Source organism: Xiphophorus couchianus, chromosome 5, assembly GCF_001444195.1.
Source record: "Xiphophorus couchianus chromosome 5, X_couchianus-1.0, whole genome shotgun sequence".
In the NCBI taxonomy this organism is placed as follows: domain Eukaryota; kingdom Metazoa; phylum Chordata; class Actinopteri; order Cyprinodontiformes; family Poeciliidae; genus Xiphophorus; species Xiphophorus couchianus.
This window is the reverse complement of record NC_040232.1, coordinates 15,925,889-15,951,466: the sequence shown is the minus strand read 5'-3', so window position 1 is coordinate 15,951,466 and position 25,578 is coordinate 15,925,889. Positions and strand designations below refer to the sequence as shown.

The 25,578-nt window shown below is 37.5% G+C and overlaps 1 protein-coding gene across 2 annotated transcripts; it reads left to right on the top strand.

The window, feature by feature from the left end:
* Positions 1–265: 265 nt before the first annotated feature.
* suclg1 (succinate-CoA ligase GDP/ADP-forming subunit alph) lies at positions 266–24,009 on the top strand. 2 transcript variants are annotated; one of them, XM_028018209.1, is made up of 10 exons: positions 266–372; positions 3,617–3,717; positions 6,583–6,699; positions 6,896–7,108; positions 7,476–7,533; positions 9,031–9,114; positions 13,849–14,000; positions 16,768–16,956; positions 17,505–17,523; positions 23,602–24,009. In XM_028018209.1, exons 1-10 carry the CDS (start codon positions 339–341, stop codon positions 23,607–23,609), a joined length of 975 nt encoding a protein of 324 aa, XP_027874010.1. In that variant the 5' UTR covers positions 266–338; the 3' UTR covers positions 23,610–24,009. The 2 variants fall into 2 exon arrangements, with proteins under 2 accessions (XP_027874010.1, XP_027874009.1); XM_028018208.1 differs by lacking the exon at positions 17,505–17,523.
* Positions 24,010–25,578: the final 1,569 nt, after the last annotated feature.

The window sequence follows — 25,578 nt, the reverse complement described above, 5'->3', positions numbered from 1 at the left end:
TCGAGGCGCCCTCTAGAGCTGAAGTCGAATTCTCTCTCGCTAATAATCTGTCACGGACTTCAATACCCAGAGTGCACCCTGAGTGAAAGACTCGAACTGTCTTGCCTGTAGGAAAAATGACCAAATTTATGCTTGTGTTCATTTCGATATCCAATAAACAACTTTTTAAAGAAATAAAATGTTGGTTATTCATTAATAATAATTTTGTGTTTATTGTGATTAAGACAAATCTATTTTCAAGCTTGTTGGTACTATTAAGTTTCACTGGATCTTTTGAAGTCAGCTAAATTCTACGTACGAAGTCCTTAGCCTGTGGTGTCATTGCTGAATGACCGAAGATGTCTCATAGCAGGTTGTTTGCCAGGCTGCTTTGTAAGTATTTTATTTAAGTGCGGGTTTGCTCGCTTGGGAGATTTAGGAGTTTAGTTATAGTACCGCAGAATGTGTGCGCTGGTGTTTTTCTGAGGTTTACGGACAACTCTACACTGACACCTGGGTTAGCTTTCACTGAGCGCTCAAAGTCAGACACATCAGCCGCTGAAGTAATATGGGGAATCTCTCTTGACAGTTAGCCAACTTGCTTAGTGGTCAATTTGTAGTTAAGAAACCCAGATTCACTTCTATAACAATGTTGTTTCTACTTGACCTGACATGTTCTGAAAAGTCAGCGGGGTGTAACTGCTTTGTTCCAGCAACTCTTGTAGAAATGTCAAATTTAGCCAGATACTTAGCTGTTTACAGCAGTATTGTAGCAACTCTTTATGTTAGCCATAAGGTTTGCTCAACAGATGCATATAGTTTGATAGCATTACCAACATATAACACTGTGTTTGTCAAAGTCATAGTTATATTATCAAACTCGTATTGTCTCTTTGAACTTTGCACAGTGACATTGTTCAGCTCTGCATGAAACTCTGGAAGCAGAGCAAAGTTCAACCACTGAGCTGCAGCAGCTGCTGCTGCTCTCTGCTGCAGGCAATTAACGCGGCTACACACGCAGACTTCAGAAATACGTTTTGTCAAATACTGTTTATAACCCTACATGTTTTTCCACAGTTTGTCGCCTCAAATTAATCCATAGAGCACTTATCTAACGTCGCACAAAATTAGGATTTAATAGTGAAGTACAAGAAAAAATTATGCATGATACATTTTTCAAGCCTTTTTAAGCATAAATCGAAAGCGTTGTATATTTTTATTCTGTCAATGCTGAGTCAATATTTGTGGCAGCCAACAAGTATAGGTGCACATTGTTTGGTCCTCATCTCTACAAGCACTTCACATTCACTTAGGCAAACTTTCACACATTCTTCACCTAGTTGAATGAAATTGGATGGAATCTGAATTTTTTTTAAAGTTGTAATATTTAGGTGTAGGCATTGAATGGGTTTAACCTTGGACACTGACTGGGTCTTCCATGCACATGAATATGCTGTTATCTAAACCATTTCATTGTTTAAGGCTTTTATCCTGATGCCCATCAACTGTGACCAGGTTTCCTGTTACTGTGAAAGACAATCATCCCCACAGCATGATGCTAACTTCACCATGTTTCACGCCTTGTGTTTAATGTGTTCAGGGTGATGTGCAGGGTGAGCTTTCGGCCTTTCCAAAGCATTTTGTAAGTAGGTCAGAAAGTTTGATTTTAATCAGACCAGAGCAGCATCTTCCTCATATTTTCCATGTCCCCTACATGGATTGTGGCGAAGATTAAGTGGGACTTTTTGTAGTGGGACTTTTTTTAGCTTTCTTTTAACTGTGGCTTTCTTCTTGCTTATCTTTGATTAAAAATACGTATTTGTGCTGTGTGTTACTGATAGTTATCCTGTCAACAGATTCTCCCACCTGAGTCATGGATCTTTGTAGCTCCTCCAGTGTCAGCATGGGCTTCGCGGCTTATTCTCTGTTTAATACTCCTGTTGCTCTACCTGTCAGTTTAGATGGATGATGAATGTGTCTTAGTGGGTTTCTAGTTGTGCAACGCTTCTTACCTTTCAAGATAACAGATTAAACAGTGTTTATTAAGACGTTCAAAGCTTAGTTCTTTATTATAAACTAACTTTGTTTTAAACTTCTCCGCAGTGTTCTCTCTGATCTGTGTGCTATGACTTCTTAAGACGATTTATTATACTTTGTATTTAGGGGTAAGAGAGTAAGCAGGACTAAATGCAAAGGCATGTCACACTTTTCAGGTTGAAAAGTTGAAAATAATAAATTGAAAAAACAAGTATAAATTTTATTCCACATCAGAGTCATGATGTGGTTTGTCACATAAAAACCTAATGATTTGCATCAAAGTTTAATGCGGTAATGATATATCACATGAAAATGTTCAAGGAGTTAGAACACTTTTTAAAGGGACAAATATAAAGTGCAAAGAAGAAAAAATATTGATTGTGGGGGAAATGACAGTGACCATATAATGAAAATAACTTGAGACATTTGAAAACGTCTTCATTAATACAGAAAGATTGATATCTAACTTTATGCTTGCAGCAACCTGAGTCCTTCCTATTTTGGTGATTGATTGATATATTTTGCTTAATGCCTAATCTCTAAGAAAAGCTGGTATTGCACACAACTGCAATCACAAATACTTAACTATATAACATTTAAAACATTTTTAAAAGTCTATATTTTTTCTGCTCTATTTAGTTCCACCCAGCTGTTGTAAACACTGGGGCTGACCATTAGCTTCTGTTTTGGCTCATTGAGTTTATAGAGTGGTTTGGTCAGAGTGAAAACTTTTAGGCTGCAAAAAAAATATTTGTTTTTTTCCAATATTGTTTAATAAAGTAGTTTATGAAATGTCAGGAAGCAGGGGGGGAACAAAGGCCAGCGCTCATTCCCAGAGGTTGCAATGACATTTCAGAAGCTCATGCCGACAAATGGGTTTGCTCTATAAGTAGCTAACATGATTAACTGATTTAACTTTATTTTGCTGATTTCATTTCATGAGTCAACACATGTTATCAAGTCATGTGCTTCCTCCATTCATTAAAGCATCACATTATATGCATTGAAATGGTTAAATCAGTTGAACTGGTGGACTGCAGAGTGATGAGGTTAGGTCTACCCCACATCGGTTGTGAAAACATCTCATTGCTTCAGAATTAAATGGTCGGATTTAAGATTTGGAGCAGTTGTGAAACTGAGCTCCTGTTACATAAACACACATGCACACACATACTTTGTAAGATCAGTATCTCGTGCTCTACAGATTATTGACTTGTTAGCAGCTCCACTGCAAAAGCAACCCAGTAAATATGTTCAATTCTAAATACTAAAGATGGTTTTGATTATAGCTTCTGAAAATGGGAGCCATTAAGTCTGCAGAAAGCTGGTAGTGTTGCTCAGAGAAAAGCAAGAGTGATATTTGTTGAAACACTGCAGAGTATTCGGGTTTGATTATTCTCCTTGAAATGAAGTAAAACTTTAATATTTTATTGTTAAACAAAACGTGGACTGTCTGAATGTTGGATAAACTCTATTTTATTGAACTGAATGTTTTCCAACCAGAGCTGTGAAAAGCTTTGTTGAATAATGTCAGCTTGTGTATTGATGTCTTTCACCTGATTGCTCCCTGTGTTGCTTTTCTTCTGTATTGATCCAACAGTGCAGCAGAGTGGAGTCAGACACTGTTATACAGGGAGCAGAAAGAACCTCTACATCAACAAGAACACGAAGGTCATCTGCCAAGGTTTCACAGGAAAGCAGGTTTGTAACCACAATTCGTCTGGATTCTCGTTTCACATCACTTTAGTTACATGCAACTCTGTAGTAAAGATTCAGCTTTTCAAGGGAGCACGAACCTTTAATATTTGCATTTTATAATTAGTGGATGGAGATGATTATTTTTCCCTCACTCCTTTGTGTTTCCACTCACCAGCTGGTTGTCTATTTAGCAGCTCTGCCTTTAAAACAAGATGTCTAATGTTACACACTATCAAAGGTTTAATTTAGTCTCAAACACCATTGTTGTGCATAAAATCAGATAAAATTGAAGTAGAGTTTTTGTTTAATTTTTTAACAGACTCTGTGAGTTAGCTGTCAACGAGAGTTAGAATCATGTGGGCATTGAATCTGGGCTTTATCGCGTTTCCTTAATCATGAGCAGGGTTTTTGTGCATTGATATGAGGTCATGTTTAAAAAAAAAATCATTTTTTACTCTGCCTTTTTTTCTTCCCAGCAACAAGCCTTGAGCACGCTTTCAATTCATAAGTCGATGGTAATAAATCTGAAACGACAGATTGTTTATTCCTGAAGTGAATCTGTAAGAGAGGAAAAGCTGAGGAGAATCTCATTAAACAAGGCGGGGATGATAAAAGTCTTGACAAAGTGTGCTCAATAAGCCAGAAACCTGGTTTCCATAGATTCATATCCGCCCTCTGTCCTTTAGCACATTTGTTTCTCCAGCTTCTCATCTGGGGTTGTTAAATATAGTTCCAGTGAACACTCCTGGTAATTAAAGGAAGAGACCAAATGAAGCAAGTGCTATTGGGTGCACATGACCATGTCCTTCTGCCTTGATAAGCAAGCAATTTTTCAAAAATTATTATCCCAACATTTTGGATAGTAATGAGTGCCAAAAACAGCAGCGTTAGCAGGGTGAAGGAATCTATTACACATGGAGGTGAAAATGCTGATGCATGGCTTCCAATTCTACATAATAGGCCGGTTATCATTTTTGCATTAAGGTCATTTATTTCCACTTGTAGTTTCTGCTCGTCCTGCTTTGCCTACATTGTTTCATCTTTGCTTCTATTTAACTGACTTCATCCTCTGAGGATTAGTGTGGCAGAAAATCAGCTTCGATCAAGTGCATGCACCAGTTATCTATGCACATAATTTATGGACCAAACATTTTTTCTGTTATATATCTAATTGGGTGCTTCTCTTTATCATTTTTTTAAATTGACTTTTAGTTCAAATGATCTTTCAAAGTGCTAATTATTTGAGCAGGAAGTAGTAATGATTCCCCAAGTTTGCAATAACAGCCTTCACCTCATGCATACATCACATCTAACTTTTTTCGGCAGCCTTAAGGTGTGAAAGATATTTTCCTCAGCAGAAAAAGTGACTGACTTTCTTACAATATGTTGTGTTTTTTTCTCTTCAGTAAGCATTTCTAAAAGCTATCTGAGGTTTTAACCAGACATGCACTAATCTCTGGCAGAGGGATTGATGCATCTCTTGTTGGAGGCTACTTGTTCTATTCTATTTTCTGTTGAAACTGGGGCTGCTATCAAAGAACCTGCCATTAATGTTTTATTTAAAAAAAATTTTTTTTGCATCACAGTCCTTAGGAGAAAATAGGGAATCAGCAAGTTATACAACAGAAGTAAGAAAGAAAAAGAAAAAAGCTTGGAAAAGCTTGATACTTGTCTCTCTTTTGTTTTTTCTAGTAAAGTACAACAGATGATGAACTGAGTCAGTGTGACAACTTCTCATTCTGATACAAGGCAACCCTTTTCATAAAAAGTATTTTCTTACGTTTGGTTTCACTGCACTTTAACATTCAAGTTCCTGATGAATCAGGAGGAAGAGACTGAGAAGGTGTATTTGAGGTAATTGCTAACTTTTTATATTCAGTAGGTAAGAGTCAGAAAATTTCCCCCTGATGTGTTCTAATAAATAAATAAATAGGTGATATTCTGAAAAACCTATATTCCCCTTTATTTATTAAGTGCAGTTGAACTAAGAGTACAAACTGTTTTCAGTCTAATAAATCAACCTGCAGCATGTGCTTTGACACATACTGCAGGTTGAGCTTTGGTGAAGAACATGCCTTAAAAACATAAATAGGGATATGTCAGCCGGATTCAAAACTACTACCTGTAGTAGTTATTATTTGTTATTTGTTTTGTGTCCCTCACAAAGAAAATCTGTCAAACTCAGAATTGACAGGTCAGAGCTCAAAGTTTACTGGAATTCCACATCAGTCAGGATGACACGAGCAGGGTGTATTGAATTCTATTGAAAGACGACAAAACCTGAAGCTCAGCTGAGTCTGTGTGACAGATATAAAGACAAATGGGCTTTTTTTTGAGTTTCTTTCCAGACTGAGGGAGATGATCTCACATTGCTACTATCTGTTTATTTTTACGCAAGGAGAAGTCCTTGAGCTGTACATAAACTTTTAAAGTGTCAGGAATTAAAATTCCCAAAATGTTGCAGTACTGCTGTGACTCTTCCTCTCCGGCGTCTACGATAGTGACAGCATGTGAAATATTCTCACAAAGTCTCTTTGGTGTGAAATATTTTACACCCAGTGCCGATGGGGAATATCCAGGCTGCTTTTTTAATTTGTTTTTCAAATGTTCTGCCAGGAGATTAAACTAATATCGCACCATTATTTATTTGTGAAGGACATTTCGATTCCTCCTCACTAAATAAATTTTCTGCTAGCTTCATCTTCTCCTGGTTGTACCCAGCTCCTCAGGTGATTAATCCTGGGTGGAAGCATATTTTCTCCTAAACATGTCTGCCATGATATCTCAATGGGGACGCTCTAGAAGTGGCTGCATCCCAGTTCATCACTCACACCTGCACACTAATTCCTGCTTCTTCCTGTCTGGTAGGGAACATTTCACAGTCAGCAGGCTGTCGACTATGGCTCACAGCTTGTAGGAGGAGTTTCTCCTGGGAAAGGCGGGAAGACGCACCTCGGCCTGCCAGTCTTCAACTCAGTCAAGGAGGCAAGTCGTTTTTTAAATAAAAAAAAAGAAAAACAAACAAAAAAATATATTTTAATTATATTTTTAATGAAAAAGCATGGTTAATATGGGCAGTAAGCCTCCAGCCCATGATGACTTATTTATACAAGTATGTAACATTAGGTGGCACTGTTTGATAACCTCAGAATTTCCCAACATCTTTCATTCATTGTTTCAGGCAAAAGAGGGTACAGGAGCCGAAGCGACTGTGATTTATGTACCTCCTCCGTTTGCGGCCGCCGCCATCATCGAGGCAATAGACGCAGAGATACCCCTGGTGGTGTGCATCACTGAGGGAATCCCCCAGCAGGACATGGTGAAAGTCAAACATAAGCTCCTGCGTCAGAGCGCCACCCGCCTCGTAGGCCCCAACTGCCCAGGAGTCATCAATGTAAGCGCACACACAGACGCTCGATGATGCCAATGCCTTTTTATGTATACGTTGTGTAGAATAGAGATACAAGTACAAACTGCATCACATGGATTGGCAGGTGCTTTATATTCAGTGGATAGATGGGCTTTAATCTAAAGTTGAAATCTGGTGACTTATTCATTTAATTTATTGCAAAGATCTGACTAAGGAGATAAAATTTGCTTCATGTAATTTTTAAGACAGAAAAAATACTGCCAGCTATATAGAGAAATATTTTTAGTGAAAAAAAATTAAACTTGCACTTGAGAGCTTGACATCAAGTTGGCATTTTGAATTTATTGTAAAAAAAAAAAAAAAAAGGTAATTTCTTCTGCTTTTTTTACAGCCTGGAGAGTGCAAGATTGGAATTATGCCGGGACATATTCACAAAAAAGGAAGAATTGGTGAGAGCAACATACATGTATTTTGTTCCTTTTTTTAATTGGTGTGAAAATGTTCTTGATAGGATCTTTGACTTTTGGTTTAAACATAAAAATAATCTTTTTTTTATTATTCTAACAGGGTACTGGGCTCAGTTAATAGCACCCCTGCTAAAAATGTGTGAAAAGCACTAAACTAAATATTTATTTACTCTTGTTGCATAATCTCACACTGAGAACAAAAAAATCCAACAATTTTTGCAGTGTGGGAAATATTTCCTCATTAAGAAATACTTGTTTTAAACTAAATAAGCAGAGGTACAATAATCTGTACTCCTGCTGTCAATACATCTTACAACCCCCTCGTGCCAATACGACAGCTCAGTTTGTATTGCATTTGAAAAGATTAGAGCATTCCCTGAGAGACGGACCATTGTCAGTCCTCTATGCACAATCTTTCTAGATTATTCAGACCCTTGGGTCTTCTCTTATGCCCTCTTCTTTTCAGCTCTCCTCTAGGTTTTCTGTACAATTTAGATCTGGAGACAGAGAATGGAAGAAGGTTGATTTTATGTCTGGTGAATCATTTCTGCGTTTATTTACACGTGGATTTTGAATCCTTTCATGTTAAAAGACCCAATGATGGACCCTATTCCTAATGATGGGCATGAGTTGCCTTTTCATATATTCATCCTGGAATGTTTGTTGGTTCCAGTTGAAGTCCCACCAGAGTTTAGCAAAATCCAAATGTTTAAATATTTTGGTGGGACAAAAAAGACTTTTGACAGAATCTGGTGGATACTATGGAGATGTGGTGACCGCAAGATGCCACTCTTTGCTTCAGTTTTCCAACACTGAAGTTTGGAGATGTTTTTTTTTTTTTTTTTTACCTCCCGTACCATTCAGATCGCTTTGAATGGGTCGCAAGATAAATATGGGTACTCAACAAGCCTAGTAGCTAAAAGAAGCACTTAACAGCACCTTTAGGGCACTTTTTAATGCCCCCATTTCTCACAGATCCTTTTCCTTAGTAGAGAAACTTTTCTTTCCTGTGTGAAACCTTTTTGTCTTGTTAAAATGCGAGCCGAGACGGGGAAGTCAGTGAAGTGGACAGTTTAAAAGGTCATGACCCAGACATGTCCTCCTCCTGCAACAACCTTTAAATGGCTGGCATGTGAAGGAAAAAAAAAGAAAAACACTCAATGCTAATATTTTTCTTTATACACCCCTGTGTAAAATCCCTGAAAGATCTCCTGCTGTTGACAGCTTGATAAGCGCCATGTGCAGCTGCTACCCGGTGAACCTTTACAGCATGTTGGTTTTATTAAAAATCAACTGGCTTCTCTCCAAAAACCAAACAGCAGCTGTTACCAAGCTCTGGTAATAAAAGCATTTGGTTTATTTTGACTTTGTTGCTTAAAACAATTCAGTCAAAATTAGACTAAAATAGAAATAAAACATACACATTGCATTCTGAGAAATGTTTTTAAAACTCTGTCTAAAACTTTGTGCTCATTCTAGGCATCGTTTCCAGATCAGGTACCTTGACATATGAAGCTGTGCATCAGACTACACAAGTGGGCCTGGGCCAGTCCCTCTGTGTGGGTAAGTTACTGCTGACATCATGCATAAAATGTGAATGGATTAAACTCACATCTCCTAATTTTATTACCAGTTAGCATTCAGATCTGTAGCTTGGACTTACGTTTTCTGTATGGCATCAAGGTGAGGTGAAAGTGGAACTCTATAAACATTTTTATTAGAGCTCCCTGTATTTCTCTAGAGTTATGAAATAACTTCTAAAATATCTAAAATCCTAAAAAATTACTCAAGAAAAAATGGATAGAGAACCAACAAATTTGACTGGTTTTTGAAGTGGGGCATTAATGATTTTCTTTTAAACTAAAAGGGATATGAGGAGCACATGTTCATATCTTTCATATCATTGTACCAAAGGCATTGATTTTTTTTGTTCATTTAAAATGCTCTTGCCAACTTCTTTTAGCCCCAAATTGAACACTTAAATCCCTTTTAATGTTCAAGGAACACAGTTTTGCTTGTAATGACTAAAGGTTAATAATTAAATAATCTAAAGGCTGAAATTCTTCACTAATTTATATTAAAACCTGTGAACTAATTTTTTGTGACCCAAAGATACATAATTTCACAAATGTTTTTACAAAATTGCAATTATGTAACAAACAAACCATGCGTGATCACTGTTTTGTGTTTTTAATTATTAGAATAAAGTACTTAAATTGACTTTAAATAGCGCTTTTTATAGGTCACAGTAGTTCTTGTTTAATATGGAGCTAATGTTCCATATTAAACACAATCCCATTTGAAAGTTCTCGTTCCTTTGTTTTTTATTGTAAAGATTTTAGTTAAATCCTATAATATCAAAAGATTTTCAATTCTGACAGAAACTGAACCATGACCAGGCTAATAAACATCTGCTCAGGTGTCAAATCAGTTGACTTTTCTGTATACAGATATTTGAAAACATCAACTAACAGACTGCTTGCTCGTGTTGTTATCAGAGGGAATTTTCAATGCTGCAGTCTGCAGTAGAACCCTATTTCTTAGCCAACGTCACATCGAAAAGCGTAATCACAAATCAAGCAATTAGGGCACAAACAATATTCACAGACTCGTTAATGGTAACATACTTTTGAAAACCAGAGGCATGTGCTGTCAGTCACTCAGGATGTTGTAAATATGATTCTTTTTTTTGTTGTTTTTTTTTTCTGTTTTTTTTTCTGTAGTTCACAATAATCCCTTTAGATTTTGTGAGTTTAGATGTAAACAAGCATGTAATATTTGCACAATGCTCAGGAAGGCATGCCACATAATCTGCCATGCAGCATCATGCAGATGTTCATGCCCAAATTACATCTGGATGCAAAGTTTGATGCAGCTGTTTTCATCATAACAACAAAAATGAGTTTTTATTGATCCAACATCTTTTCCTCTGGAAAAATTGTATTATGGAGCATCTTGGACATATTTAGTAAAATCCATCTGCCTTCCATCATTATTTAAACAGTTTAATTATTGAGTTTCCCTCCAGTCAGACTCTATGAAATCAGTGCTGCAACAGTGTTAGATATTATAAAGTTCATTAAGACTGTGGGGCTGTTGAGACTGTTTCAAATCTTTTGACTGTCCTTTGGGCTGCAAATTATAGTCAGTGCAAAACTTATTATCACTCTCATCTTCTTTTCTGGTCATATAATTAATTTTGTAATTAATTTTAATTACAACATTTTTACAATTTTGGATATAAACACTTTTTTCTCACAGTAGTTGCTCATAGACCCAGCAGACCAAGCTCCGCTTTAGATAGAGGATGAAAGTTCAGAAGAATAGAATGAAAACTTAACTTTGCTCATCCTTCCTTTTATCTAAATATGTCACAGATTCAGAGATGTCTGGACATGTCATTAAAAACATGGTTTCCTTTTAAATAGTTTCTTTGCATCTGTTTCCTCTGTCCTCATTTATAGAATAGTTAAATCCCAAATCAACTTTTTTTGCACATAAACTGTCTACATTGGCTTTTAAGGGTGTTACCTTCATGTTTTTGTGCAAATTTTGACATTTTCTTGTAAATTTGATTGACTTTGCAGCGCCTTGCCAAAAACCATCTTAGTGCTGCCCTCCTTGGTGACTACTGCAATTAAATGTTCCCATAAAAGAATCGCTAGATTTGTCACTTGTCACTTTAAAAAATGTTAATAAATAAAGTGATAAAGTTGTTAAGTTGGGTGAAAGTTTTCTACATGTGTCACAGAGGGGTTATAGTTACACTTTTAATACTACATTGATACTGAAAATAGCTAACTTTTAGTCTTCTTCAGTCAGTAGCAACTTCACACCAAAGAGTTGTGTTGCTCCCCTTCAGAATCCTCATGTCTCAAAAACACTTAAAAAACATAGGTAAAATTTAATTAATTAATTGTTACAGGGAAGAAAAGCAAAACATGTAGTATTGTTTTAAATTTAATTTATTTCTCATGTTATTTTCTGTTTTTGTTGTTTACTGCAATTTTTTAATTAAACTGTTAAGTATACAGTACACTTTGGTGAAGTAAAATATACTGAGTTATCTTTAAAAATAAACATTTTATAATTTTACTGGCAAAATGTTCAGTTCCTTCATTAGTGAAGACCTGATGTCACTTTATCCCAATTATTAGACTATTTGACTTCAGCCAATATTGTAAGATACTGAATATTTTTTAAAAAGTGATGTCTTTGAATAAATTGATGATTATTCCTTTAGATGATTATCTTCTGTTTTATTTTTGTTTTTTTATTTTGCAGACTGGTGGAAAATTGCCTTATGTCTTTTATTATTTTTATTGCTTATTTATAGTTTCTATTTGTTCACAAATGACAAAAGCAACTAGAAATGGACTTTTTTCTTTGTAGGTTTTTATTTTGTCAAAACAAAACAGGAAGAAAATAAATAAGCAATAAGGGAAATTTGAAAGGAAACTGGCCCTGAGCTGCTCATGCTGGCAGACAAACATGGAACAGACTGACTCCTTTTTACACCTTGTTTTGTCACCATGGAAATCTTGATTTGTTAATAATGCATTATGGGAACAGGTCCACATTAAAATCTTTCATTATTCATTATTTTAGTTTGGAAAAAAAGATTATTCAATAATCCATCCATCCATCCATCCATCTTCCTCCGCTTATCCGAGGTCGGGTCGCGGGGGTAGCAGCTTCAGAAGGGAGGCCCAGACTTCCCTCTCCCCGGCCACTTCTTCCAGCTCTTCCGGGGGAATCCCGAGGCGTTCCCAGGCCAGCCGAGAGACATAGTCCCTCCAGCATGTCCTGGGTCTTCCCCGGGGCCTCCTCCCGGTGGGACGTGCCCGGAACACCTCACCAGGGAGGCGTCCAGGAGGCATCCTGACCAGATGCCCAAGCCACCTCAACTGGCTCCTCTCGATGTGAAGGAGCAGCGGCTCTACTCTGAGTCCCTCCCGGATGACTGAGCTTCTCACCCTATCTCTAAGGGAGAGCCCAGCCACCCTACGGAGAAAACCCATTTTGGCCGCTTGTATCCGCGATCTCGTTCTTTCGGTCATGACCCAAAGCTCATGACCATAGATGAGGGTGGGAACGTAGATCGACCGGTAAATCGAGAGCTTCGTTTTTTGGCTCAGCTCTCTCTTCACCACGACGGACCGGTACAGCGCCCGCTTGACAGCAGACGCTGCGCCAATCCGCCTGTCGATCTCCCGCTCCCTTCTTCCCCCATTCGTGAACAAGATCCCGAGATACTTAAACTCCTCCACTTGGGGCAGGACACCCCCCCTGACCCGGAGAAGGCACTCTACCCTTTTCCGGCTCAAGACCATGGCCTCGGATTTGGAGGCACTGATCCCCATCCCGGCCGCTTCACACTCGGCTGCGAACCGCTCCAACGAGAGCTGCAGATCACGATCTGATGAAGCCAAAAGGACCAATAAATATCAATATAAAATAAATTTTATATTGATATTATTTTATATCAATATAAAATATATATTTATATATTTTATATTTATATATATATAAATATATATATATATTTATATTTATATTTATAATATATTTATATTATTTTATATTTTAATACATTTCAATAATAAATATTATAAAGCATCTTTAACCCTACATTGTTGTTTTGTGTAGGTTTTCTCACATTTCTTAGAAAATGTGGTTTACGCACGCTTTGTAAGCTCTGCTGCTAATATAAAAGCATCCTTAAGGTGCCGTTCTAAGAAAAATAAGGTTGTTATTAACAACTGAAGTGAAACAGAAAAATAAACAAACATCTCCCCAGATCTCTATTTCTAATTCTTAGAAAGGACAAGGTGGCTGCTCTACCCAGCAGCTCCACAAGCTATTTTTATAGCTGCTCTAAGTTAGTGCAGTTCTCTTGTCGTCATTGCTGACTTAGAGCTGTATTCACCATGGAAAGTTCTGATAAATCAGCTGTGAGTTTCCTACTCGGGGCACTAAGTATGAAGCCAGGCTTCCATCTTTGAAGCTCATGTTTCTTTTTAAGAGCTTTTGAAGAATGAAATTAAAATATATATTTTTTGCTGGAAGTAATATTCCAAGTAATCCTCCCCCAATCTGAAACAAAGATAAATTGACTGTTGTTAACAGCTAATATTAAAAATCCACAGTTTTGCCCTTCCCTGTTTTATTTCAGTGCCTTTTCTCAGGTCTTGTTAAGGTAGAGCAGGCTTTTATGTGCTTATTTATGATTGCACTTACCTAATTTATCTTTTGATATTCTTGGATGCATAAGTGTTTGTTTTCTTCTCCTGAAAGGTATTGGTGGTGATCCATTTAATGGCACAAACTTCATAGATTGTCTGGAAGTGTTCCTGGAAGATCCCAAAACAGAGGGGATTATCCTCATCGGAGAGATCGGAGGAAATGCTGAGGAGAATGCTGCCGAGTATCTGAAGCAGCACAATACTGTAAGCAAATAACATACTAACACTCCTTATTTACACATGCTCGTGTGTGTGCGTGCTTTTTAAACTTTGCTCATGATTTTTTGAAAATCAGCAAAATGATTTACTAAAAAAAAAATAAAAAACATTCCCCAAATCTTCCAGTTCTTGTGAAGAAAGGCAACCATCACACACTAAGAATATGTTGAAGTATTACCTTTGCATCTTTGATCACAGCCTCAGGCCTTCTCCCATATATTTCTGTTATTTATGTGATGAAGGTAGAAAGTGACAGATGAGATGAAGGTGTGACTCACAGGTCATGTTTTAGAAATCGGCCGCAGTGATGAATTGTGAAGCTTTTCTGATGTTCACTTGTGAGGGAGGTGATGATTGGGTGATGTGACGAAGCTGCTGACATTTACAACTTCTCCAGGTCTGAACTCTTGTCCCGTGGATTACTTTTACTGTGTTAATTTTGCTCTGTTTGTTTCTGTATATGGGTGCTCGGTGCTCTTGAGCTGAGGAATGGATTTGATTTGCCCTCTGCTGCTCTAATGCATGCAAATCTGCCGCTGGTGTCTCAGGAGAATAACTACTCTGACTGAACAAATAAAGTACAAACAATCCCCCCACCCAATCACACTGAGTGTTGATAGTGAGGGGCAGTTCAAATGAAACACAAGCATGAAAAGCCCAGCAGAGTGTGGGAGTAAGCTGCAGATTCCCCTTTGAAAGTCATTTGTGTAGAAAATTGTTCATAAAATGGTGCTCTTAGACCTGTTTTTAATAGTCAGGGGGAGTTGTACAAAGATGTCAGGACACAGTGTTTTCACTTTGAATTAAACTGAGTTTTTCTTCATTTGAGGCTATTTGAATTAGAGTTTCAGGCAGAGTAGCTGCTGTAATCCAGGCCCATCACAGAAGCTCTGTGTTAGCAGATAAATGATCTACCTGCACTTTTTAAAATCGCAAAATCTAACTGATAGAGCTGCACCATAGAAAACTAGGATTCTAAAAATGGAAGTGGTGCTGGAAAGATGGCGCATAGACTGGAATTGGTTTAATAAATAAAACTAGGTTTATTTTTTGTCTGTACCTAAATTTAAAAAATATGTTCTTTTTCAGAGATAAATACATCAAAGCTTATATATCGACATGTAAATGTTGATTTTGAAAGCACTGAGTGTTTAATAGGATGTCTTCTTTTTTTTATAACTGTATACTTTCATTATTGTACAATTTTCCATCTTTGTAAGTAGATTTGAAAATTTGGCATTCAAGCTAACATAATATATCTATTAATGTTCAATACATCATTCAAGTTTGTACGGAAATGACTGATAATAAAATGAGCTTGTCTTTTGGTGCATGAGTTTTTAAAGCTGTGTTATATGTAAGCACATTCCAGCTACTCCTACCAGCCTGTCATGTTTATAGCAGCCTAAAATAGTCTGAGTTCGACTTTAGTTTGTGTTTATGGTGCAAAGCACTTCCCCTGTCATGTTGGCAAACAGAAACTGTGAAACTCCCCTATTGGTCCCTTAATGAATGTAATAAATCTGTGTTGCTAACAGTGAACGACAGAAGACGGCTGGAGCGAATAGCACAGCCTCCCTCCCTCTTTGAATTGTTACTTAGTGCCAAGAGAGGCAGGAATTAATAGAGTAATTAAACCTGTTTTGCTTGAGGTAGATTTAAGGCTGGATTCACATGAGGGCGGTTTGTGTATTCAGAACGTGCTTTGAATTCTGAGTAGACTGTTTTCTGCTAATTTGGTTTTTTTTTTGCTTATGATCTTTCATTGGTTAGAAGAGATGCTTGTAACATATTCAGAGCTCTTTATAGTGATATTCCCTCCCTCTCTGCGTTTCCTGGGTAACTCTGCAAAGACTTAACGCATCTAGTTAGTGATGCTTTTTCATCCAGGGCCCTTGACGTTCCCTTGGGTGATATATGCCCTGCTAGTCTCAATTATCAAACGTCGTCTTGAGCGTATGCGTATTAAGAGGTGCCATCTCGTTCCTGCCAGTGTCATCTTTAAATCTGGTGCTGAAATGCTTGCAGGAGTGCGTGTCTTTGAAGGACCTCGCTGTGTTGCTTTGGCTGTTAAACATGCCACATTCGCTCTCTGGATGCTGTCTGCCAGATGAGCGTCAGCCTGAACACACGCACACAGCCGTCCCCAGCAATTATGTTGTTATCCCTAAGTATGAAATATTAGCTGCTTCACACACGCACAGCCTCTGTCCCTCTTTCTGGTTATGATGTTATGGCCGAAGATGAAATATTAGCTCTCTTCACCTTGGAAATGATCTTAACTGTTGAATGTAGCATCCATCAATGAACAAGTAGCATAGACAAGCGCTGAGCTAATCACTGGCTGCATGACTAATTACCAATTCAGAAATGAGATGATATGAAATGGCAGGAGCCTGAGCCCCTATCTGGTCACACTGCCGCCCATGCAATTAAATGGCTTGATTGACCCTTTGTTTTAATAATGCTGTCTCAGACAGAGATGACTGGTTAGACTTGCGTGTTATCATGGAGCTCTCTAATGGGAGGCCATGAGGTGCATTGTGTCTAATGAATGAATGAAATGCAAGTGCAGAAAACTAATTCCTTCCATTTTTGTACAGACGGTGCCGCTACTGCTGTTTTGCAAAACAAATATCAATTTTTCCTCAGGTGTTTCTATCTTTATTTTTTTAAATTTTTGGTTCATTTTTTAAATTTTAAGCTCAATTCATTTTGCTTTGTTTTTCTCTTTGCACTCTCCATCGTCCAGGGAGATAACGCCAAGCCTGTGGTGTCGTTCATCGCTGGGCTGACGGCTCCCCCAGGCCGCAGGATGGGACACGCTGGTGCCATCATTGCTGGCGGGAAGGGCGGAGCCAAAGAGAAGATCGCAGCTCTCCAGTCTGCTGGAGTTGTGGTCAGCATGTCCCCTGCTCAGCTGGGGAGCACAATGTTCAAGGTGAGACTTCACTAAACCACCACGCCAATAATGGTGGAAACTGAAGTAGTGTTTAGGTTGACATACTCTCTCAGTTTACATAACCTTACTGTGTAAATTTATTAATTGTGATGAATCAATTATTGAAATGATCATCAACTAATTTAGTAATTAATAAATCGTTAGAATGAACCACATGCTCAGAGCAGTAATTAAGCCTAAACTGTACAAATAATCATATTCATTTTGCATTTAAGGTTAACAAAAATGCCAGTTTTAGCTTCAACTGGTACTAATTCTGTGAAAAGAAAAATCTCCTCTTTAGCATCTTTTGCAATCCAATTATTCATTTTACTAATTGGTTAATTTAAAAAATAATCTGCAAATTTAATAATATAGTACTTTTAAAAATAATCAATAGCAAATGAAGTCTTTGGATAAACCTTTACGCCCAAATCTGTTTATCTGGAAGACTGCCCTGCTTGTACCTGCAAGAAAAGCTGCAGTCTTGTGTAAGGCCCTCATGCATTTGCATATGTAATTAAACAGCTGTTTTATATTGTTACCAGGTGATGAGGTCTGTGAGAGGTACGTAATGTCGATTGGTTATTAAGCTAAATCCCCACAGTTGGCCTAATTCTGTGCAACATTCTTTGATGACATCCAACATTTACACTAAAACACTTTGAAAAATGAAGAGCTCCTTATCAAAGCTACTTCCTCTAACTTGATTCACTGGTTCATGATTTCTTTTACAACAACGCATCCGTATTTATCAAGCGGACTTTAAACTTCCCTCGAAGCATGTTGCAAATCCAGGCATAGACTTAACAGCCTAGACTGTTCCATCTGTTGTGTGCTTGTTGTTTGCTCCGCTTCATTTTGCATTTTTCTATCCCGGTTTGTGCATGATGATTCAGGAAGACGGATCTGCTTTTCGATCTCATATTGTCTGTGGAAAGTGCAGCTCCAGTCAGAGAAGGATCCATCTACAGTTTGTTTGATGTTGACTTGTCGCTGTTGTGGTTCTTTCGCTTTTGCATATTTGCTTTTTATTAATTTAATATTTCCCCAGACTTTCTGCATTTTTGGTCTGTTTACTAGATGTTCTTTGTTTTCTTGATTCTTGAATCATAGCATGTAACGTAGGTATAAGCATGTTGTGTGACAGCTATTGGTGTCCTGGTAAGACACAGTGATCATAGTACACACCACTACTATAAATTAAAGAGTGCTGGGGTGGTGTGTGGTGTAGAGGTGGAGTGGATGCTCCTTATAGGGAGGCTATTAATTCTCAACGCAGCCATCCAAGGTTCGATTCCCAACCCTGGGACATTTGCTGCCTGTCCACCGCCCTTCTCTCTCTCTGCCCATTTCCTGTCTAATCTATTGCAGATAAAGGCCACTAGTGCCAGAAAAACCTTTAGAAAAAAAAAATTAATTAACTATTGCATCAAAGCACAGATTTAGCCTCAGGGATTTTTTGAAATTGAAACATCACCTACTGCTTATACAGTGCATAAAAAAGCTAAGACAGACAGTTGGAGGCAAGCTTATTTTTATTTTGGGAAGTGTACATGTAATTTACTGCAAACCTGTATATTGTCATCATGCCAATGGTCTGACTTTTCATTATTACGTAAAAGCAATTTTAAAATGCTCAGTCTCGGAGTGGCATTTTGCAAATGCCCAAAATGATAACATAATTTGAGATCTGTTGAACTGAAATGCTTCCCTTGTTTTTGCTGCTTTTCCTGTATTATTGTTTTTTTTGTTGAGGTAGGTGTATCACATTCAAATGGTGGAAAATGCTTCCCTAATAAATTGATAATAAATCCATTAATAATAATAAATATTCAAATAGATGGGGTCAGCATATAACCAAACAGCCACATCTGTGCTGTGTTAATTAAACTTTTTCAGACATTTACAATACAAAGAAACTAAATAAATGCACAGATCACTTTTCAGTTGAACAAGTGAGCCAGTAACAGTGTCTTGCAGACATATTTCTGTTTTTTGAATAAACACTGCTGCAACTAATTGTGATATGGAGAAATCCAGTGTAACCAGCAGCTTCTAGAAGTAACCCAGTTAGGAATTAGTACACTGTATGTAAGCTTATCTCAAGGTAAGCTTACATACATATGCAGCTGTTCTGTGAATTTTGCTGATGTACAACTGGGAAACTATCAAATCTGACCCAACAAAAATGTAGAAGATGGTTTGGTCAGAGAAAACTAAAATTGAACTTTTGGGTCCACATACTAAACACTGCCTGACAGAAAACTAACATTGTACTCTCCAGAACCCTCTGCCCCTATGGTGACACTAGAAGCTGCCAGCATTATCCTGGAAGGAGGATTTTGTTGAGCAGGGTCAGGGAAGCCTGACAAAGTTGAAGGAAAGATGGATGGAGCTAAATACAGACCTTCATGGAAGAAAGCCTGTTAGAGGCTGCAGAAAACTTGAGACTGGGGCAAAGGTTCCCCTTTCAGAGCAACCCAAAACTCACAGTCAGAGCCTCAATGAATTGGTTTGGATTAAGCCATGTTCATGGGTTAGAATGATGCATGAACCATTTTCTAAAGAATGATTGAGTTGGAACCAAGTTGATAGCCACACTATTACATCTGCCGTTCCAGTTTTACATTTAAGTATGCTGGAGTGTTGGTCACTTAGTGTTAGCTTTAAATTAAGCACTGTTACACATGTGAGGAGATTTTTTTTTCCATAATTTAATCGGTTTTTCTAGGAGTGTTGAGGTTTAGTTTTTAATGTCCTAAAAACAAAGAACTGCTGAAAAGAGGGGCAAAAATTAATAAACATGTGTGGAACTGAACTGACGCTACCACCTCTTTATTTAGGTTTATCCCAAGGGAGGCACAGTTAACAAGATGTATAAAAAGTGAAAGCATGTATTACACCCATTTATCATCCTATCCTTTCATTACCACTGCTGGCACTACTGCACACAGATATAGATTTACATGACATTTTTTGCCACAGTTTAATTCATAATCATTGCGTGTAATGATGAAAAACGTGCGGCGTGGATGCTCATTTTTCCCACACGTTGTATTCATACATCTCTCTTTATCTCATTGACCGCTGTAATCGAAGTAATAACGCATAAAAAGAAGCAAGCTCACACAATGCTTCGAGTGTGGCCTGAAACTGTAGTGACCCCAATAACAGCTGCTCAGCTGCCGGAGTAAACATCTGCATCCACTGACCCTGATGGACTTTGCTGGGAGTGATTAAAAAAAAAAATCATTATGCAAAACAAGAATAATGTGTCATCACATTTAATCAGCTGGAAAAATAATTAACGGGGCCTCCTTGTCTCTGTCTTGACCGTCTTCTTAATTTGTCTTGAAAAGGTGTCAAGCACTAATGGGGCTCCTTGCATCAAATAAAACCACTGCTCAACACAGTTTGTTGTCAGGTTTGCATAAATGCATCCTTAAATGTTGAAAAAGACTCAGTATTGTCAGAAGACTGACAAAACTGAGCTTTAGATGGGAGAATATGTAACTGTAAACAGAAATCGAGTAAATTGCTGTGAACTGGCGGTGCTAAGTTTATTAAAGATGCTTTTCAGCCTTGGACCACAGCGCTGTGGCCACTGGGACATGCAAAGCAAATGCTTGTTTTGAACATAAAAGTGGAAATTGGAAGATATGAACTAGATGATCAGAAGGGAATTGGTTCATCTTATCTGGAAAAACCTTCATGGTCTAAGAAAGTTTTATCCAATTTAGATGCTGTATAAGCAGCTGTTTACCCTTCAAACTAAGAGGGATCTTTGCGAGCTTTTTTTCTTCCCTCAAGGCTGAAGCAAAGTAGGCATACTCAATGTGATGTTGTTTTCACCTGGACAATCATTTTTAATTAAGCTTGTTCTAACAGTTCAATTTTATAATACCTTCACAGGCCACTTAAGTCTTAATGTGTTATGGTAATTGAGATTTTGTTATTCTAGTAAACACTTTGAGTCTTTTTTTTTTTTTTTACACAGCGCTCTTTTTTTTTCAGTCATTAGTGTTATAATTGTCTCCAGTGTTGGTGCTTGGATTGGTTGTAGCTACCTGTGATTGCAGTACAACATGGTCACATTATGAACATATTTCTTTCTTGTTCTTTTCATTACGATTTGCTGAATTTTCAGTTTCACTGAATATGATGACTTCTCTCCCTCAATCTCTTTTCTTTTGGTCTGTATAGATCAAAGAGACTCATTTTATAAAATATTCATCTTTAAATTTAAATATTTGTAGCTTTTATATATTTATAGCTATATTAATACCACTGATTTTTCTTTTATCTCGTTGCATTGATAACTAGCTTTAAATACATTGGAGAGAACATACATGTGCGAGATTGATGAAAATAACATTTTAGCAGTTCTGCTAAATAAAAACAAAAGCATTTGATCAGTAATGTGTCTATAATTTACGCCAAAATCCTTTGCGTTCACAAAATTCTGTTTGAAGCATGGAAACACATAAAACTTTGTTTAAAAGAATTATCTATTAAATTAACTTGATTTCTGTAATATGGGTTTTTGACTGCCAGATGGCCTCAAGCTTATGTGTATAGTATAATATGGTGTAGCACAGCATAAAATTGTATAGCATAGCATAACATAAGATTGTTTAGCATAGTATTGCGTAATATTGCATAGTATAATATAGCATAGAATAGTATAACATAGCATAGTATACCATAGGGCAGCACAGCATGGTACTGCTTAATATAGCATAGCTTAATATAGCATAGCATAGGGTGGCATAGCGTAGTATAGTACAACATAGTATAGCACAACACAGCATAGAATAGTATAGCATACAACAAAGTTTAGTTTAGCATAGCATATTATAATATCGTACAGTATAGTTCAGAATGTAGCCACATGGTTGTTAAAATGAGCCCAAATTATCAGGCCTCTATGTGCTAAACACTTGATATGAGGCGTTTGGTTTTTGTCATCTTAAATCTGTTTTGTTTGGATCCACCCACCTGCAGAAAGCTTCACGCGGCATGATACTTTCACATCTATGTTCTAACTGGGATGGAATGTTGATGTTGACTTTCAGTGTTAGTTTTCCGTAGAATATATATTTGAATCTCTTAACAAACCTCTGAGACATTCACAGAGCAATTGAATTATTACTAATACTTGTGGACTCTATTTACTGCTAGGTGATTTCTGAATGCATTTGGTTGCACTGGACTTTATTTAATAACATCAGAAAAAAGAAACTGAATACAAATATATATAACCCGTAAGATTTTTATTGGTGCAAATAGTTTTTTTCTAAGCCATTTATTCTTTTCACAGTTATCCGCTACTTTGTGTTGCTTTTGCACAAAACCCTTTATAATTCAAACCTAATAGGTGCAGACAAACCGTAGCCTTTAGATTTTGTTGCTCTTATAAATTCAACAGTTGAAGCAGAGTTTACTGACGTTGTTTACTGTGCCTGTCGGCCTCATATATCTGGGGCCAAGGCGTCAAAGCTGTTGTCGTTGCTCGCTTGTAAATGTCTTACTTTTCTTTCATGTCACATTTCCGTTCGCTTTTCCCTACTTTCGGACCAGGGGTATTTTCACTTGTCGCCTTTGACTGACAACCTCTACTTTTCTCATTTTACTCCTCCCCTTGCTCTTGACTTGTCAAACGGCAGGCTCAAGCAAAAGTGTTTTCTTCCCCTGTTCTTAGGGAAGAGCTATGCAATCTTTCCCTGGAGCATCTATTTGTTTTGTGACCTTGGAGTTAGTGTCTTCTGCTTGTCAGAGGCACAATTTTTGGAATTCACTTTTGTCAGTTTTTACCTTCCATTACTTTTCTTTGTTTGCCTTAATTTACATATTTGCCTCTAAACCTTCTTCAGTTCTTTTATAGTCTTCATTTTAAGGAAAAATACAGCAGATGGCAAAAAACACTCCAGTTTCTAAGAAATGTATCCAAATTTAATTTGCCCATCTTTGCAGTCAGATTTAGATTGCGAGGCGGCATCTTAACCATTTTGGATTTTTCATGTTTTTATATTCCTGCCTCAGGGTGGCAGTATAACTTCATGCATTCACAAGCCACAGAGGAATGGTTTGTGCTCGAGTGCTTGTGTGTTCTCTAGACCTGATAAATGACATTTGCATTAAGTTACTCTCCCCCTCGGAATGGAAAATTCTCTGGGAACGACGTATTCTATCATCCTGCGATTTGTGTGATACTCTGCAAATTGAATATGTAAATAGCAACATCCTTTTTAATGGCTAACATAATGCCTTCTCATTTATAGTCACATGGTTGGACTGCACAGATAAACACAGCTAGCATAACCTCACATAAATCAGATTTTCACAGATGTACCACTCCCATCGATCACAGGAAGCAATCTGTTTTTTAATGTTGACAACCAACAAGTGAGCTGTTAAAGTGCTCGAGTTTTCCCACATGTATGTGCTGAGCAATGTAGACTCTCAAGGAATGAAAAAAAGAGACTCCAGAGCTACTCAACACTCTCCCCCCCAACAGCATATCTGATGCACAGGATCAAAACAAGTCTGTATGAATTCCACATGAATAAATCATTCATGTCTTTCTGTCTCACTTCGTTTGACGCTCTGTGTCTTCTTTCCCTTTGTTGTCTGTCTTTGCAGGAGTTTGAGAAGAGAAAACTGTTGTAAATTGCGCTCTAAGACACCCGACTTTTAACCCATCCACCTCACAAACGAGACGATTCTGGAGCTGGACATGCCCTGCAGTATCTGTGAACCCCGACTATCTCATCATTGATACGCACATGCGGTGTTTCTGTTGTAATTTCTGCCATGAACTTGTACCTTGCACATAATGAAAGAAATAAAACATTAGTGTCTTAGTGGTGTTCTAAACATCTCTGTTATAAGCTGTGCAGGAGTTTTTTAATCAATGATTTCTTCCACACAGTGCTACCAGCTAAAAGGGAGATGCCACAGTTTCATTTTGTAACATTGTAAGATGTATTTCATCATCAATTTTACTGGCTGTCCACTTGAAAAAGAAAAAAAAGTTCTCATATTATTTTCCCCCTGTGTTGTGTGTGTGTATAATTTCAAAACACCATGCACAACGACTCTGTCTGTTCCTGCTTCCCAGTATGAAAGATTCAGTAACAACCTCCATGGACAGAACGACTTGGTTTAAGAGTTAATGGGATCATCTTTTTTGTTGAAGTTGTCTGCAATCAGTATCTTACCTCTGGGAGGCTCAGACTCGGTTCTGACCAGCTACAACAAGCTACACATTGGAATAGAATGACTTTCCTGCATAAGCATATTTGTAATCTGAAAAATCAAGAGATATCCAACCCTTAGTTTGTGTAGGGTTTAGCTAAATCACTTGTGGCACATTTAGCAACGTCTCTGCCAATTTGAGACCAAAACCTGTTTCTGTTATGGAGTTTTCAAAATAAGAAAGACAAGCAAACATGCATTGATACAGACGGCCATTTTTCTGAGCAACTTTTCAAAATTTGTTGGTTATGAAAGCAAGCCATTCAAATAAGGCAGATGTACAGTATATTTCTTTCATTAGTCACAGAAGACCAAAAAGATAAAGGGATTTGATAATTTTTTTTATTACAGTCAGAAAATTCTGAAAACCTGAACCATGGCAAACGAGGCTGGATGGAGGTCTATGCCTGTTTGCACCACGCAGAGTAAGAAGAGCGGTAAGGGCAATATATAAAATCTCTAAAGGAGGAATCGCCAATTCTGTCCTGCATGTTTGTAGATTCATCTCTTATCTTGCACACCTGAACCAAATAATCAGCTCATTACCGACTTCTCCAGAACGTGACAACATGCTGAGGATTAAATTCAGCTATTTGATTCAGGTGTTTTTGAGCAGGGCTGTGTTGCAGCCTTCAGCTCTCGAGGATAGCAGCATCATGGTGCTTGTAGAGAGTGACGGATGCTACAAATGCATTGAAAGTTAGTTACAGCAGACCAAACAAACCTAGGGTCTGATGTACAGTGCCTATTGGACACCAATGATCCACTGAAGGCAAAGAGTTACAAGCTTCAGCAGTTGAAATGGAGATGGAACAAATGCCAGAGTTCTTCATCAGTTAAAGCTGAGGAAGCCACTGTTGAAGAAACCTTAAATCCTGTCCACTTAAGACCTGTCTGTCCACACAGACTCTGTGGTGTGATGGCAGCACAGGATAATGTATTTAACATTAAATATTTATATAATTATCTTTTTATGGGAATTTGTTTTCACTTTGACATTAAAGAGGGGTTTTTAGTCTGGAAACTTACGTTTTTTTGCTCATGATTGATTTGAAAAAGAAATGAAAAAAGGTAAGACATCCAAGGGAACTTATATTTTATAGATAATGTTAATAGCTATCAAATACAAAATTATGGTGGATTAAAATGTTGTTTTTTTAAAGCTGTTTCTTACAACTCCTAAATGTTTGGAAAAAGATGCAAGCTCTGTGGCGAGAGCGCCACTTTTTCTAACTCTTAGCTTGACTCAGGTGAGAAATTCTCTCACTTTTCACATATTTCATTACTGTGTGTAGTTTTTATCTTTGAGAGGCCAGTTATGTGAGGGTGAGTTAATTTAGCATTATACAATATAAATCAAAG

What these genes read in the sequence shown, in the direction of transcription:
- suclg1 (XM_028018208.1), top strand. Translation starts at nt 339, where the DNA reads ATGTCTCATAGCAGGTTGTTTGCCAGGCTGCTTT. An exon ending in TCTTCAACTCAGTCAAGGAG is followed by an intron (nt 6,700 to 6,895) that starts GCAAGTCGTTTT and finishes TCATTGTTTCAG; the next exon opens with GCAAAAGAGGGTACAGGAGC. An exon ending in TGGGGAGCACAATGTTCAAG is followed by an intron (nt 16,957 to 23,601) that starts GTGAGACTTCAC and finishes CTGTCTTTGCAG; the next exon opens with GAGTTTGAGAAGAGAAAACT.